The sequence below is a fragment of the Rhamphochromis sp. 'chilingali' genome, assembly GCF_963969265.1.
Source record: "Rhamphochromis sp. 'chilingali' genome assembly, chromosome: 12".
In the NCBI taxonomy this organism is placed as follows: domain Eukaryota; kingdom Metazoa; phylum Chordata; class Actinopteri; order Cichliformes; family Cichlidae; genus Rhamphochromis; species Rhamphochromis sp. 'chilingali'.
The window spans coordinates 24,447,251-24,465,499 of NC_137939.1; the positions used below are offsets into that span (position 1 = coordinate 24,447,251).

The following is an 18,249-nucleotide window of genomic DNA, read 5'->3' on the forward strand; positions in this document are numbered from 1 at the left end:
AAAAACATGCCACTGCCCTGTCACACTGAAGCTGTGCAATTTAGAGAACAATAGGAAGAAGACACTGAGGACAATATTACAGTAATGACTTATGCCTGTGACTGGGAATGCGAGGAGAACTCCAAAGTATTGCATGTGGAGATTTTTAATCCTTGAGATGTGTGTGGTGGTATACGTACCTGCGGAAGCTCATTTTGGGGTGGATGGAGGTGATAGTGGGGTTCCTCTCATAGGTGTATGTGGTGCTAAGCTCTGGACCCTCACAAGTTTTGTTCTCAAACTCTACACACACTGTTACTGGGTCAGTGTGTGCCTGTGAGGCAGGAGGCATGATGCATTCAATTGTTCGAGCTGTTTTCCTAATAAAAGAAAGAAAAGAAAAACAGGTAAACGGTGTAACCTCAGAACTTGCAATGTCTACAACTGTTTAATCCCCAAAATACTTCCAATTACAATTGAAGTCATATTGGCAGAGTTGCACAGAAGTCAAAAATCTGTTTTGGAAAGCATTAGGGATACAGGTAAAGGTGCTGAATTTTATGCCGGCTTCACTGTGCAGCCTGAATAAATAATTACTGTGTAGCTGCATTTGTTATCAGCTACAGAAAAGGGCGCTATTAATATGGGCAAAGCAAAGAAAGCTATTTAAATCCTTTGTGGTTTATTGGTAAGCATTCAAAGTCACAGAGAGTTTAGAACCACTTGAAATTTGGCCAGCTTAACAAAAGTTGCAGAAACTGCTTGACGAAAGTCGTACTCACTTAGTGATAATGCATTCCTGTGTTGTGTTGACCTTGACTTTAACCTCAGATCCAATGTTAAGGTGTTCCCCATTGATGGTCACTTTGGTTCCTCCAGCACGCAAGCCCCGCTCCGGCTCCATGGACAGTAGCTTTGGGATCTGCATGCAGAGGAAAGATATGGGACACTACTAACAAGAAATCACATTTATCAGTAGAAATCTGACAGCTTCTGTCACTGGAAAAGACAGGCTTAGTAAAAACTGCGTTTGTGCTCTATGATGCCTTTCTTGACAACAAATAAAATCTTTCCTTATCCTTTGAGGTTTAAATATTACGTCTTTACAGATGGGCTGAGACAGCTGCTGACTATAACAATAAATTAGTGAGGAAAACTGAAGACAGCCCACGCTGCAGTATGTTAAAGTGCTGCTGAAGCCAACAGGCATTTAAGGCCCAAGTAGCAGGACTGTACTGCGGGTAAGAAGCAATAATGTTCATGCATACGCATGAGAAACTTCATGCACACGTAATCATACATGCACAAAAGCACCTACACACAAATAAAAAGCCTCCTTGGGCGAAGATGAATATCCCTGTCCGGCTCTGCAGCTACCAGCATCAGCATTCCTGCTCTTTTCAAACTTTTTATCCCCGCCGTGAACCTCGCCTCCAGGGAAACCTCTTATCCTCACTGACAGGATTCACTTCCTCAGTGCACAGGGATGGAGCAGACCTATTGTGTATTTTTGTTTAGGAGGGGGCGTAAGGAGGCAGATGTTTCCGTCAAGAGGTTTGAGGAAGGAGATGCGGTAGAGGCACATATCCTGTCTCCAGAACTGCTTCCCCTTTCTCTCACATCTTCTCCTGCAGTAAAACACCTCCCGACACTGACCAGTTCTGAGATGGATAAGGAAGCTCAGGAGGAGGTCCAACAACAGTCCTTACTATGTTTGTCGTTCTAGATTTTAAAAAAATCCTTATGTATCAAGAAGGGTTTCAAGATTGGGATGATTTCTCTGTGGGATGACTCACAAGGAGATCTGTTTGTAGAAGCTCCAGACATGACAGCTCGTTCCAGCACTGGATTGTAAAAAAAATTCTTTGTCTATAAACAAAGAGAAACAAATGGCTTACATGGGTATTTCCACTGGGTGAATACTCTTAGAGACTGAGAGACTGTGTGGGTTGAGGTCAATTAACACAATGCTGGCCAGCTCGCCTCGTCCGGTGATGAATTCAGAGCAAGGGGACATTCCAACAATCACCATATTTGTTTTTTCTGGCATTCAATGCTGAATGACAATGGTGCTTAGCTTACAGCTCACATGGATGTTTGAAGATTCCCACACACTAGCATTCCTCTGAATCATAAAACGCATCTGTTAACACTTAACTGACACACATGGGGAGGCTTTCCCAGTGGGGAAGGAGCAAAAAAAAAAAAGGAGCATAGATGAAGAGTGTGGAGGAAGAGGCAGATAGAATAGAAAGCAAAAACCAGCAGGAGGGTGGATATCTGGAGAATACTCACTAAATATGAGAAGGTCTCCTTTGACTTCCCCATCCCACTCTGCTCCACATCCACTTGGACAATATCGCTCCTGTTATCTGCAGCCCTCCCAGTGACACACACCAGCCTGGGGACAGAACACCACAACAGAGGATCAGTTAATAAAAGAGAACAATATGAATAACAAGCAAAAAAAAAAAAAAAATGATGCTCACAATTTTAAATCAATAAACTCATTTGAAAAAAAAAAAGGAGTCGCTCAACTCAAATTGCAAGTGAGGGAAACCAATATAAGAATGAAAAAGGAGATCTCGACCTGCTAAACAAAGACACATAATTAATCTTGGGGAATAGTGTTATGAACTAATTCATCAATGCCCATTGCATTTACATAAGGGAATCCAATAAAGCCCTGGGATATCAGATATTAGGGGAAGTAAAGTTCAAAGCTCCTTAGACCAGATGTGTCTAACCACAGAGGAGATTAAGAAGCTGCCGTGGCTTGTACTCTTACCTCCTGGCTGTGATTATACCCTGTGCCATCAGTGCACACTCTACAGAGACGTCTCATATTAATGACATGGTGGTGTACTGAGGCACAGAGACCTACTGTTCTGGGACCTCACTGGGATAAATGTACCAAAGGGGGAACACAACCTTTATCGCCTCAAATGATCTCCTTCCAGCTTGACACCCTGTCGGTTTATTTAGTCAGGTGCCTGCTGCTACAGTGGTTATAAATTCTCAGCTAGCGATATATGATTGACAGAGGAGACCCATGGAATTTACATAAGTGCAGGAGCTGTGCTTAGTGTGGGAGGACCTGGCAGGACACACAGTAGATGCGGCTGGGCTGGGTCGGTCTAGGCTTGGCTGAGGTCAAGCTGTCGGGGCTTTCTAAATATCAAGCCTTAAACAAAGTGACATGTATTCTAGCATATAACAACCCTAATTAAAACAAATTTTCCCCTTTTTTCATAAGCCAGAATAGGTGTTAAAAGGAAACTAAAATAACCTGCAGTACCAACCATCTGTTGATAGCAGGGTCTACATTCATGCTCATTAATTACAGAAGCATCAGGTAAAGAATGCCATTACACTCAAATTACACTCCTCTCAGTTATGTGGCATGAGGGCAGAAGTGCACCTGTTTGGGAAAAAATGCATCGCTTCACATGCTCTAAATTAGAGAGGAAAGAAAAACAAGGACAAACAAAATGAAACATGACTATTCACAGGATCAAGCCTGAGGGAAATAAGAGAAATTGGAGCCTGAATCAGTCTCAACTTGCAGGGTAGCTTCAGGCTGGGAACTAAACTGTTATCAAAACTGTACATCATATTATATGATGTTTGCTATTGAACCATAATGTTGAGGATAATTCTGCACAGCAAAGACACAAAGTCATTTTTTCCTGTGAACTACAACACAAGGGGTTTTCTCAGCAGATAGATGCTATGATGAAGTCAGCCTGTACCATTTAAACTGAAACTAGGTGTGTCTCATAGTTTCAGGAAAGAGTTTAGAATCTTTCATAATCCGAACATGTCAAAAACATTTTGACATTGCCTTCAAACCTGCTCAATCTAAGCTGTCCCTCATCATTCCCATTATTTTTTAGTGCCTCTCACATATTCTAAAACTATATTTAATCCTGAGATGAAATTACCCCTTATAATGTCTATAACATCAGGTTAAGTTGCTTTTTCAAGGGTTAGACAGCATGGTGGCCTCTCTACCTTTGTCTCTGAACCACTCAGTTTGAGCCATCCCGCTCTCATTTCTAATCCTGTATATCCTGGTCACTCCCAATGAAAATCTTAACCTTTCTTAACCGATTCAGTTCTGCCACCTTCAGCTCCTCCTGTTCTTTTGTTATTACTACCATCTTATAACCACACATCATAGCGGGTCTCACTGCCTTCTTGGAAACCTTCCCATTTACTCTGGCTGCTATCCTTCTTTTACAAATCACCCCTGACACTCGTCACCACCCACTCCACCCTGCCTGAACTCTCTTCTTCACCTGTCTTGTACACTGTCCATTGCTTTGGATCCTCTCATTGAACACACTCTGTAATATTTGACTTCACACTGATAAAACACTGTAAAAAAACACCAACAAAATCTTCACATTGGAGAACCTGGAGCCAGGAAACTGCTGCCATTTTTGTTTACAAAAATTTATTTAAACAATTAACAGAATTATCAAAACAGATGTTGAATAATTTGGAATAATTTCCTGTTGATTGACTAATCAATGCAGCTCCACTCGAAGTATATAACAATAACTTCTTATGGCATAATTAAATTTCCACCAATTAACTCAGATGAATTATTTTTAATCTTCTGCTAAATTAGACTCTTGCCAGTTACGAGACAATTAACTTCTCAGAGCTAGTGTGGCAGCAGTGACAGTACTTGCTATATATCCCACAGTGCCAAATGAAACAGTGCAGAAGAAAACTATGCAGCCTCCCGCATACACAATGCATGTTGCAACACTTCCATGTTTAATTTTTAGATATGTACCAACGTGTCCAATGTTCCATCGATGTGCAATCAGATAAATAAGCATAGAAGTAGACTTTTGTAAGATATGCAGATAATGTGGTGTGTGCATGAGGGTGTATGCTGGACGTGATGTTGATGTGGTGTGATTCTACTCAAAGGACAGGCAGACTCCCTGCAGGAGCGCACAGGGCCTGGGCTGACCCCTGCTCTATATTCCAGCATTGCCCCACTGTGGAGATATTACAGTCGGGAGGGCAACATTTGTTCTAGCACTGAGATGTCTCTAATCATTTCCCTCGAGTGGCTGCAAAATCATCAACAATCCAGTCCGTATGTGTCTGAATACAAGTGTTTTCTGGGGCCGAGCTAAATGGACACAGCGACGGCCACTCAAGGTTCGTATGAAAATGATGAAAAGGAAGGGCAGCATGGAGGACCTGAGCCAAACATCAAGTGAAGCACTTCAATAAATGAGGTGTGCTTAGACTGACTGTGCCATTAATTAACATGTTGACACTGGGTGAGAAGAGCATAGCCTCTCCAGTGCTGCACATTTTCCTTTTGGCACACAGATGTGAACTTTCACCTTTCAGCACACGGGCAGACACCTGTCTCAACAGTCGTGGTAAATGAGGTCACATGCACAGGTGTGTGTATGCTGATGAGTAGGCTGTGTATATGAAGAGAGCAATACTGACGGCTGGCAAGGTCTTATGAATGAGGGGAATTTGAAGCAGACCTTCCTGCTTCAGGGGTGTGGTGTGAATAGCTTTACATTGTACCTCAAAATTAAGTTGTGAAGGTGATGAGACAGGATCACTAATCAATCACCGGAGTGCCCCACAAGGAAGAAGTAGAAAAATGTCTGGTTTCGCATGCCTGCGCGTCTGTGCAAGTCAAATGTGCTGACACTGTCAGACGCACTGATGTGTTATGATTTGTCAGTGCCACTTCCAGCAATGACGACGTGCTGTCACAACAACCAGCCTTTGGAGCCAATAAGGAATGACAACATGGGATGAGCTCACCCCGGAGTGAAACGTGATTCGTTGTTTTCTACATGTGTGGTTTGGGGGGAATGTGTCAGGCAGTTGGAGTGACAGGTAAGACCCGCAGGTCACCCTAGAACTGGTCTTAATACAATGATTGGCTTCAGTGGAGCAAGACCAGATAAACAGTTCCATTCAGGGAACATTACAGATACGGAATGAAAGTTCGGATGTAATTGTCGAGTTACTGACTTTTCACTGAGTTCTGCTAGAGTCGGAGTCGGGCTCCTTCTGTCTCCATGGTGACAATGTGACGGTTCCTGAGCTTTGGAGGGGTGGTGATGGAGCCATTTAAAATGAGAAGTGTGCTGCATAATAATATTTGTGAAAATTAGCCTCATGAATGCATGAAAACTGAGCCACACGTGGACAGTGGGTATTTCAATTTCATGATTGGTGGGCCTATATAAAGCAGATCTAATCACTGTCACAGATCTCTGTGATGGTGATTAATTAACAAGAGGAAGTTTATAAACTGCCCCCTCTTGGATTGTCTTTAAATAAAAGTTGGTCAAGCACAAAATAAAAAGTATGGATTTCCTCTGCTGCCCTTGATGGTCTATTTCTGTTTCTTTTCTTTGTAGCACGCCAAATAATAGACCATTTTCCACCTGACCTCCTAGACGTTAGAACTAGGGTTATCTGGCCTGGGATCAAAAACTTTTACGTTGCTTTCATTTATACATTTGGCATGTATACAATGAATCCATCTCTTTCATATGCTCTGGCTAATCTGTCGGTATCTAGAAATTTAAAACATTTTGCAGAAGAAAAGATAAAACCATTTTCAGTGCATTCTTTTTTCTGAGAATTTGAGGCTCAGGTGTAATTTATATTTCTAGTTGTCGCTAAAATGGCTTCGAGCCTTTATAAACACCTGGAGATCTGCTGGGCAAACTGTTTCTAACTCGTCACCGTGAGATTACCTACATTTCTTTCTTTTTTAAAAAACTTTTGTCCTATTGTGCAAAATTCTTAAGTCTGCCCTTATTTCTTAACATTTTGCTTCCAAGGAACCAAACTATAATGTAATGTTTTTAGCAGGCTTTGTGAAGTCTTCTCTTTACCCATTAGCTGCTGTTTATTCATTTTAACACTGACCTATGAGACATTCAAGCATAAAAAAGCAAAGAGCCTATTTTAAATTGTGTCTTCAGACACTCTGTTACAAGAACTTGGTTGTAAAAATGATTTTTTTTGTCAATTTTTTAAAATTTGAGCTTACAATAATATTGAAGGTAACACAATTTGACAGGCAAAAAAATAATACATTTTCAAGAACAAGCTGATTTCTAAAGCGACGTTAGACAGAAATTATCTGGAAGTATCTGAGAGTGATGTACAGCGTTTCCTTAAAAAATCTGAAGAAACTGAACAAGTAGAGAACAACAGAAGAAGTATCAGGCCTGCAAAATGATTTACAGCAGATGAGCAGCATCTGAAAGTCATGTTCTCAAGAAATAGAAAAAAAAAACAGGACCCAAGAGATGCATCTGGACTTTCAGTTCATTAAGCTACTGTTTGCTGAAGCCTCTCCGGAGGTATACTAGACTGAAAATCAGTGCAACAAATCTCATGAAGCCCATAAGACCGGTTCCAAATCTGAAATTTGGTTCAAATTGTCAAAAATATGTATGGAGGAAGTCAGGAGAGGGGCTCTGTCGTGGTTTAGCCTGTATTTCAGCCAGTAGTGTTACTTACAAAAGTAATCCAAAGAACAGCTTTGGATGTCTTTAAGGAACTATTGGGAACTATTCCTGAAACTATTGAAAAAAATATCAGGAAACTTGCTTAAGAGAGTTTAGGCTGTGGGGGAGCAAAAACATGCTTGTCTCTGGAGTCTTGGACAAAATCAGAATACCTGAAGAGAACCCATGCAAGCACAGAAAGAAAATGTAAACTTTACATACAAAAAGCACCAGCCCAGTCCATCGCAGGGCCAACACAGAGATAGAGACGTGCTAGAGACTTTGTTTCTAATAAGACATTTGCATTCTCATGTGTACCTATAACAGGTGATGTTTAAAAATGTTTGATGTTGCAGTCGATGTCTGAAAATGGCTTCTGTTTAGATAAATATGCTTACATGAATATTCTTTCCCACCTGGATTAGAGGGTTTTCAATATAGAAAAAAATATTTCCCAAAATCTTTTAAAGCATGGCACCCATTTACTACTTTTTCATACTTTTCCCAGCTGAAGACATTCCAGTGTAATAGAGGTAGCTTCCACCATCCAATAAAAGTAGGCAGGTGTGACTGAATGATCTGATTTGAGGGTGTTTTAGCACACACAGTGTTCATGTCTGAGATGTCCATGTCAGGAGTCTTTCAGTAACAGTGAGAAATCTTTCCATCACTTGATCTCCGTGTGTGTCTATTTCAGCCTGCCATCCACCTGAACGCTCACCTGCCTGAAATCCTATTAGGTTACCATGACAACACCATGACGACAGGTAATTGTCAGCTATCATCTCACAAGTCCTGACACTAACAATGGTGCATATTTCATCAGGGTTAAAAAAATAAATAAATAAATAAATATATATATATATATATATATATATATATATATATATATATATATATATATATATATATATATATATATATATATATATATATATATATATATATATATATATATATATATATATATATATATATATATATATATATATATATATATATATATATATATATATATATATATATATATATATATATATATATAGTTGGTGTACAGGGCAAGAAGTTCAGTTTTGTTATTTCAACATAGCAGATAATGTGAAAAGTAGTTAAATATATAAAAGATATAAACGAGACAAACTGATATGATTGAGCAAATTTACAGGGAGAGGCTGACATACACTGCAAACGTATGAATCATAATTCAGTTATATGTTGTAAAACTTACTCTGTGGAGACAGTGTAGAACTGAGGCAGCAGAGTACAGTTCACATCTCCTATAGAGACTCTCACTGCTTTAGCCCTCCTGCCCAGGTTCCTGCCCTGAACTGTCAGCAGGGTGCCTCCTTCCACTGGACCACTTAGAGGGGAAATCTGTCAGAGACAAAGTGAAAAAAGAAAATATGAGAGGGGAGAAAAAAAAGGCAGTGAAATTGGACAATAAATTAGAGCTCATAAGTAGATTACCGCCCTAAAAACACTCCACTAACGATGGGCGATAATGAATATGACAAAGAATTAGGAGAATAGAGGTGCCGTCTCTGATGCTGACATGGAGTGTGGCACACACACAGAGATAAGGGCCCATGTAAGTGTTCTTCTGCTGAAGACTGAGATCTAATTGAATAGACACACACTTTAGGTATACACACACACAAAGCAGACTCTTAACTGCAGTAGTCTGAGACTCTTCAGCCTCTAATCCTCTACAGCACATGCAAATAAAGAGCAGACTAAGAGCCCCCTTCACATCCCACAAGAGACAGAGAGAGCCGAGGTGTAGAGCACAGCAGAAAGGTGGATGAGTGGGGAGGCAATTTAGGGGACTGATTGTCGAGAGGAAAGTGAATGCTGATGGTGGTGGTGAGAGAGCAAAGCCTCAACAGGGGAATTAATGCACAGCACTATTCCCTTTCATCTGTTTTCCTGTGTCTGCTCTGTCAAATTCCTTAGTCCCATTTCTGCTGTTGTTCAGAGGCATACTCTCACGCATCATTTCAGCCCTCACTTTTGGTCTCTTAACTTTCCATTCTGGAGCCACAGAAAGAAAAGAAGAGGACTGTCACTTCTCCAGTCGCCATGAAAACTCAACTTTCTCAGATAACATCTCCAACGCCCAGACAGAAGCAATCTAGCATCATCTTGCCACTGTAGCATAGCTATCCCAGCAGTGCGCATGCTTTTCTGGATGTCCCTCTGGCTGAGCCGAGGTCACGGTGACCCCTCTGTGTTATTAGCCTGGCTCCGGCTCTATCTGAAACTGAGCTGAAAAATGAAAACAGCACTTCTGTTTGGTCTAGGTGAGAGGACAAGGCTCGGCCCTGCATTCAAATAATTCGAAACCCACAAGACTGACAGCACAGATAAATAAACCATATATTTCCTAGCTAAAATGGGAGGCGGTTGAGAAAAGAGTGAATGTGGTACTTTTATTATGGTGTGAAAACAAACTGTTGGAATCCAGCCCATTACTTACCGTATTTCTGTGAGATTTACACTGCAGGAAATGGTGCAAATGTTTTTGCGGTTATATTAAGGTTTCAGACATTAAGTGTGGCCACCCCGTGTCTACTTACACCAAGTATATATACTTCCTCTAACAAAAACATCACATTCTTTCACGCACATGTAATCCACAAACAGCATATAAATGCTTGTCCGCGCAGTTGTGCACACGCACACTGTAGTATGTCAGACAAACACAGAAAAGCAGCCGGCAATATGCAGTTATTTATTATCACTATGCGTCGTATAGCGCGTAGTGCGTCCCTGCGGTGCCATTGAGACCTGACAGCAACATCAGCTTGCATGCTGTTCATTTACACCTCTTACAAGTCTGTGAGTCCTGATTTACAGCGCAAACTCTGCCAGGCCTCCTGGGAGATCACAGGGTGTGAATGTGCCTCAGCAAAAAGCTCCAGAAGGAAAGCTGGAGCTTTTAAACAAAATTACTCCACATTCTCGTATTCAAATGAAACATGCTCCAAATGTACATGCATGTATATAAACCTGCACCAAACAAACCAGCTACCTAATGAAATCCACATGTTTTCCTTTTCATTTTTGGGGGGGGGATTGTTTTGAGGTCAGAGCTTTCATCTTCCTCTCCTCACTCGACTTCCTCTGCATCAGACTAATCAAGGAGGACGCGAGGACAAAAACAGGAAAAAGCTTCTCACTATACTGTACCCTTCTCCACCCTGTCTTTTGTCCAACTAGCTCTCCATCCTCTCTCCCAAACCATTTAGGTCTCACCCAAGTCCTTCTGTTCCTTTTCTTTTCATGTTGTGAGTGAACTATGTTTTGCAGTTCCTGTTTTGGTTGCCAAAGTACCTCTAATCAATGGATTTTTTTTTTTAATTCCTTGAACTAGTCTAGGTATGACATGAAAATAAAGAGCCCCTGGAGTTAATAATAAATGTCTCCATTGTCTTACGTCAATGAATTGAACAGAGCATTTTTCTCAATTAGGTGCTAAGTGGCAAAGTTTAGGGAATAATGAAATCCTCCTCTGTATTATTGATATTTTGGTGTGAGTACCTTGTGACAGAGATTGTACGTGACAAAGCCAGAGCGATGAAAAACATGTTTCATTATCTTAGCAGCACTGTCGCAAGGACTATATAACAAAGAGCTGCTGCAGTCTGAGTGTGTTTGAATGTTTGGGGAGAGCGGAGCTTTTTTTTTCTTCTATAAGCTGGAGGACTTGGGCTCTAACCCCTGTGGATTCTCTGGGAAAACACGGCTGCCAAAGCATTGCATCACTCACCCCACCGAACCACAACCCCAGTATCCTCTCTGCAGCCTGCTCTCCTGAGAGAGCCAGTAGGAGTGTGTGTGTGTGTGTGTGTGTGTGTGTGTGTGTGTGTATGAGAGAGAGAGAGAGAGACATGGAGTATTGCAACAATAGTCTACCCACACATACTGAATCTCAGCCCAGCTAACTTCAGTCATGTAAGAAGTCCACATAAGTTAGACTCTCACAGAGCATCCTGTTAGTCACAGTATGCTGACAGCTACAAAGAATGAAGGATAATCGTGAATGCTTCAATATGGCCTATTTGTGTGACAGATTGTGGGCTTACGTGTGTGTATGTGAGAGAGTGTGTGTCTGCGCGCCTGCTTTGTTCTGCTTGCCGACCAGGTTTTATCTACAGGAAGTTCAGGCCGACTGAGTCTCATGTGAGCCATGCTTCCCATGACCGCCTACCAAAGCTGTGCTGATATAATGCTTGGTAGCGGCAGAAAAGGCTCGGAAGATGACTCTAAATAGGCTCCCATTACAGTTGGAAAAACAAATGAATACGATCATGCAAATGAGCTCCGCAAACCCTGGCAGTAATCATGATGACGTGACTGCAGTCAGATCCCGTGTAAGATAAATACTCCTTAATTCCTTTTAGCAGTGCGGTTTTTCTCTTGTTGTGGTTGCAAAATCTCAAGTCCCTCATGGTTCTGATTTGTTTTCCTTTTAGCCTTTGTGGTTTCATACATAAAGGGTCCTACACACATAGCTTTCATGCCCCAGTCCACATGGTTTGCTTATGTACAGCTGTTACATGGTGCAGAAGGTGTTCCCATGGCCTCCTGAGTCATTGCAGGTCGACTCATTTGGGTCTCCTGGGGTCTGTGGCTATGTGACTGTTAGTTTTATCACTGAATGAGCTGCTTTAATAAGGTTCAAACAAAACCTTAGCAGCTGATCCTGGACTGACAGACAATCTGGGTTGCCAGACCATGTGAGTGACCTCATGATTTACCATTACATGGCCTAAATACCATAGGTGTGAGGGATGCAGGAGGATGAATGCAAGCATTTGTGGCCCAAAGTCCTGCACGTTTAACCCCTGAACTTACCTCATGGATCTCAGGATTAGGACACTGATCCCTGATTGGCTGACATTCATCCCTTGGCTTGCAGATGCTGTCACACCAGCCACAGAGGTGTCCCTGATCCTCCCGACCCCAGCACTGGGAACAGTCCGAGCTACCCACACCACAGTTGTACACTTCCACTAGATGAATATGGCAGATAAGGGAGAGACATAGAGGCAATTACTACTGTGAGAAAACATTACTGAACTCTGTTTGCCTTGACTGGTCAACTTAATGTACACTCTTCAAGGTATTTTCTTTTAGAGCTTTTATGAAGCTATGGGCTGCGTGCCCTAAATAAATAGCATAGGGAGTTAGAGGATGATATATTCACAGCTATAAAAATAAACCAGTAAAAAAGGAGAAAGAGCTAGAGGAGTGGAGGAGAACAAAGCCAGGGAAAACAGATGATTACGTTCATGTTCCAGTGTGCCTCCCAGTGAGAACTCCCATTTGTATCACCGCATGTGCATCTGTGCAGCTGACTGTGTGCATATTGCAGTGCGTGCACGCCTGTATGTGTGTGATAAAGTGTGTGTCATTTTAAAATTTGATGACACTGCATGTTCAGAAAGCGACCGTCTTGCCTGTTAACAGCACGGAGTGTCTGGCAGTGGCCCAGGGCTGTTGTTCACATGGTAGACACATGGATTGCAAACAGCACATCTGGGACTGGGATAGGCAAAAACTGGCTTGTAGCTGCACTATAGACAACACTGCCAAGTTCAACAACACACGTCAGTTTTCATCATCTCACTGTTGTCATGGAGCTCAAACTATATTTGCTACAATACATGCGGACATTGCTTGAGAGAGGCATTGATAACACCTTAAAATTGCAGCTCACTATGTTCTCCAATCATTATGTGTAATTAGACGGTAGCAGGATATAACATCATGGTAAATTACTGGTTGTTGGCAAATTATGTGTTGTAATACACAAACTGCTATTACTGCAAGTGAAAGGTAGTCGCACACTGTTTGTCCCTGTAAGGGAATCTTTATTTTTCTACGGATTTAATAAAACCCATCAATCTCATGAGAACACATCTGGGTATGGGTGAAATGCATTCTGGGAGCAACAGTGGAGGCTATGTCACATCTTTTTTCTTGTTGTGGCGGGGATGTAATTACACTGCAAACAAATGTAATGGAGCAGAGAGCTGTGTTTTCATCTACTCCTTTCTTTTTATTTTTTTTCTGCATGTCTACATAATTATGGGTTTTTATATCTTACCTTTCATAGGCTGGGGGCTGTCAATGAATACATCCTCTCGATGTCTGATAAAGGCTCCTCGCCTCCTCAGGTTAAGGTGGTAAATCTGACTCCTCTGATTAGTGGAAAGCTAAATAGACAGGGCGGAAGACGGCATCAGCAAAAACAGGTATGTCCTCAATGTTCTCGTGTCTTTATTGTATGTAATTTTGCTTCCACTTAGTGATGCTCTAGATAATCATAGGTTTCTAGCCAAGTCTTAAACAAGGGTTTAAAATAATTACATCAAAAACAAGTTACAAATAAGCGTTAAAGCTAACAATAATGAACCCACTGAACCAGTAAATGCACAGTAGATGCGCCGGAGCTTTAAGCATGTTTATTCAGACTTGGCAAACTCGCTCATTTCTGGTAGGTCATCGTCTGTACTTACCGTCACTCCACTACACTTGACAGTCGTGCTGTTCAGCCATGTGGCCTCATATCGCTGCTCTGTTCCAAAGTCACACTCCAGCTTCTCATTCTGTTACGCAAAAACACTTACTTAAAAAAAAAAAGTAAAGCATTTCAAAAACAGCAGAAAAAAAACCTAATAACATGCTGTTCTCACTGTCTCAATCACTGTCTGGTAACAATTGACAACTCGGAAAGAGAACCAGGAAACTGAAATAACCCACAATAATTGTCCCTGCCAGGGAAAATGTGATCTATTCAAATTTCATATTCATAAACATCTGGACTCCCACATCTCAGCAAGTCATCTGGGAGTCAGAGTAATGAATATGAATTCATTCTTCACAAAATGAAAGCCCCGAGTTTTACTGAGCCAAGATGTGTGACGTTAAGATCGTAAAGAAGCTCAGATAGGTAAGAGCAGTAAAGGATAAGTGCCTAAAGTGGGAGAAGTAATTTGTCTGTGAATCCAGCCACCCTAAATTGGTCTACTTTACTCAGTCTCTCCAGGCCTCTGCTATTTCGCTGTACTTTTTGACACCGGAGAAGCTCTTTTTTTGTGTGTGGGGTGGTGGGGCACTTGCAATGAAATGCTACTGAAAGGCTTCCTGGAATTATGTTCGATCTGAACTAATATAACAGCAAACAAACTTGTAACCTCTTGCTTGTTCATTAATGCTTCAGAGAGGCTGTGTGAGACCGTGTTTAAACATCCTTTAGGTTTGTCCTTACGGAGAAGTGTGGGAACCAAACTGAAATTCTAAACAAAACCCAGAAGGATCTGAGCGATGGTGATGCTTTGGGGAGAATGAATTTGACTGGCAGAACATTTCCTGCTCTGCTGACTTGTCGACAATCTGAAGGCATTAGTCAAACAATGTCAGTTTGGATAAACTTTCATAATAAACAGCGTGAATGGCCAATCACATTCACGCTGCCCTAAGGAAGAGTGTGTGTGCGTGCGTATGCGTGTGTGTGTGTGGGGGGGGTGTATGTGACTCAATGTCTGTCACCATAGCAACACACCAGGAGACGGCTTGAGAGGCCAGCCTGGGTTAGGCGTGTGACTGACCACGCCTGGCAACCAGTCAGCACTGGAATTTTTAGCAGATACCAGTTGTGTCCTTATCAGCGATGCAGGATCGGCATCTGGCTGGCTCCATGTGGATTAGGAATGAGAATAAGAGTTTGAACAACTGATCTGGAAGGACTAGCTGAATTTATAATGAGCCCATGCAAAATAAAGCCGCTGCCTTCTGTGTGTGCGTGCTGCCTCAGACCGACTGCACATTGTACGCTGTGCTGACAAAGACACAACTCAGCGAGTCACCAGAGGCACGGTGGGCCCAGACAGCTGAGCAGCGAGCAACTAAGCATAAAGACAACCGCTCATTCTTCATTTTTTAATCTCCGTCTTACAACAAGCAGATCACTCCAGTTTTACTCACTCGTTGACCCAAATCACAACACACAAATATCCATCTGTGTTTAACTCAGCTTGAAGCAAACACACCATATGCTTGTGTTTTATTCCAATCATTTTCACAACACGCAATTTGGACAAAGTCCAAGTCCAGCTCTATAGCTGGAGGCTGTGTGTCATACCTCCTGGATGTTGCTGAGGGATAACGTGAAGTCTTGGACCATTCCTGATGGCGATGGAGGAACCTCAGAGGAAACCAGGCTGGGGCAGGAAGCGGCATTCTGTGGTGAAGAGGGAGGAAGTGACATATAGGAGTTAAAGAAAACAATAGCTCCAATGCACACATCCGTGCCTCAAAATACCTGTCCTGTTTATCTGTATGAGAAGGAAATGAGAGGGTGAAGCCTTCCTCTAAAGGAAACAACAACAGCTTCAAATAGAGAGATGATGAGGGATTAGAAAAGCAGACCCACCGGACAGTGCGATGAGCTCAGCAGAATGGGAAAAACCCACCTCATCATGTCAGTCTGACCTACATCAAAATAACCTTTTTACAGGTTTAAAAAGAGCCTTGAATTTTAATTATAAAAACTGGCTTAAAAACTAAGAGTTTCTTGTGCTTGGCTTGTTTATTTATCAGTTTCTTGGGATCTGAAACAGCACACCCGACTGGGATTTATTGCATTTGTACAAAAAAAAAAAAAAAAAAAAAAATGCTGTGATGTCTTTATTACATCAGTTGTCTGCTTCTGTTGGGGATCTTGTGAAATAAAGGCGAGTGTTAAACATTCATGATCATACAAACTTAAACACTGCTGACCAGCAGCTGACCACAGGACTGAGTCACATCCTTTCATTTTTTAACTGGAACCAGTTGTGTGTGCCCCGAGGCCCAAAGTCTGCTGGGCCAAGCAGGCCATGGGATCTGGCTACACAATAAATTTACACAGGGGACAGAAATAATACAGTGGCTGACCTCGAAGGCCTTGATGATGTCAGGATTATGTCCAAAAGGACAGTGGCTGGGGAGCTTCAATTGGCTTCAGCAATGCTACACTTGAAGCTTTAGATAAATTTCACACTTTTACAGCCATTTCATTCTCTTGTGCCAAACATGTTACACGATTTGATGATTTGTTTGCTTTAACAAAATACTTTACACCCTACGGGAGCTGACATTGGCAAACATACAGTTTCATTTGTACTGTACAGGCAAGCTGCAAAATAAAGGGCTATAGAAACCTACGGTGGAAAATGTAGGCGTTAATTTAACTCTTCGCTGGTATCAAGCAACCAGTCAAATTACTTCCAGCCCAAATCAAAGCACAGCAACTCCATTTATCCTCTCAGACAAACATTTCAAAAACAGAAACTTAAGATGCCTGGTCTGAGTTTCTAAAACCAAACCCTTCTGAGACTTTATAGCTGGTTTCCACATTCGTACGAAGTGTAATTGTGACACTTGTAACATCACACTGAATTACCACATCATTACTCTTGCCTAACCCGTCTGGACTCAGACCATTACAGAACACTTAGTGTTTTTGGACAGTGGAGTCTGGATTACTACCGAGGCTCTGATTACTAGAAAACTTAATATCATGAGCTCCTCGAGGCATCTGATTGGTGGATTAAACACATTACTCACCTCAAGCAGGTTTTGATTCACGTCATCTTTACTGGAGACGCATAGGTGCTTGTTTTGGTCCCAGTAACACTTCCACCTTGTGCTCAGGCAGCTCATACATCTGTGACACACATACACATAAAGAGTTGAGAAACAAGGACAAAATATTGCCAAATCAAGCCTGTTTTCGCCTCTGTACAATTACTCCCTGTGATCAACTCCAATTCAGGGAAGAGTGTTTTTCAAAAGTTTGGTTTGTGATTCATTTGGAGAGCAGTGCAGAGAGACAGACCTGATTACAGGCATCAAAGTTTAGCTTTAATAAAAGGAAGTAATGATTAGTCACATTCAGATGCATTCATTCCACAGTTACAACACAGCCAGCAGAGAGGTCACACAGGGCCAAATCTGCTGAGATGAAACAAAGCGCTTCTCAATAAACACTCAGACTGGTAAATGATGATAAGATAAGATAAGAGATAAGATAAGATAGAACTTTATTAATCCCTCGGGTGGGTTCCTCTGGGAAATTCGACTTCCAAAAAGCACAGCAACGACCGAAGTTACAGTTACAGAATTGTTTTATATATATATATATATATATATATATATACACACACACACACACACACACACACATATAAATACAGAGACAAATATAAATAAAATATACAAAGGGGATAAATAGAATAAATAGGAATAAAAAAATAAAAATACAAGTGAATTGCACATTTCAAGTATTGAGTCTATTGCACTGTTGACTATTTACAAAAAGTATTGCACAAGGTATTGTACAGTGAGGTGAAGAGGCACTACAGCTTAGTTGTTCCCCCCTCCTTTGTCCTCCTGTTTCCCCTCCCTCTCCCCTCCAGAGAGGAGTTAAACAGTTTGATGGCGTGTGGGACAAAGGAGTTTTTAAGTCTGTTAGTTCTTGTCTTGGGGAGAAGCAACCTGTCACTGAACAGACTCTTCTGATGCGTGTGTGAGCATGCTGTTGCTTGTATTTATATCTTTGTGAGATCAAGTCTGAGTGTTACACTGCCTACGTGAAGATATTTTGGCAACTAAAACCATCAGCAGCTTGTAGAGTCTATACAATTCATACCCGCTGATCTGAGACAAGCCCACATGCACAGGTTAAACATGCACA

The 18,249-nt window shown here is 41.6% G+C and overlaps 1 protein-coding gene across 1 annotated transcript in view; it reads right to left on the reverse strand.

Annotated features, from left to right (window-relative positions):
* plxnd1 (plexin D1) overlaps positions 1–18,249 on the reverse strand; it is a 71,304-nt gene that overhangs the window by 25,027 nt on the left and 28,028 nt on the right. Inside the window, exons 8-16 of the mRNA XM_080897695.1 lie at positions 17,121–17,220; positions 15,655–15,753; positions 14,030–14,119; positions 13,618–13,726; positions 12,363–12,520; positions 8,734–8,879; positions 2,275–2,380; positions 762–901; positions 180–359 (exon numbers count right to left, since the gene is read on the reverse strand). Of these exons, the coding sequence (XP_080753821.1) occupies positions 180–359; positions 762–901; positions 2,275–2,380; positions 8,734–8,879; positions 12,363–12,520; positions 13,618–13,726; positions 14,030–14,119; positions 15,655–15,753; positions 17,121–17,220 (1,128 nt within the window). The remainder of the gene's footprint in view (positions 1–179; positions 360–761; positions 902–2,274; positions 2,381–8,733; positions 8,880–12,362; positions 12,521–13,617; positions 13,727–14,029; positions 14,120–15,654; positions 15,754–17,120; positions 17,221–18,249) is intronic.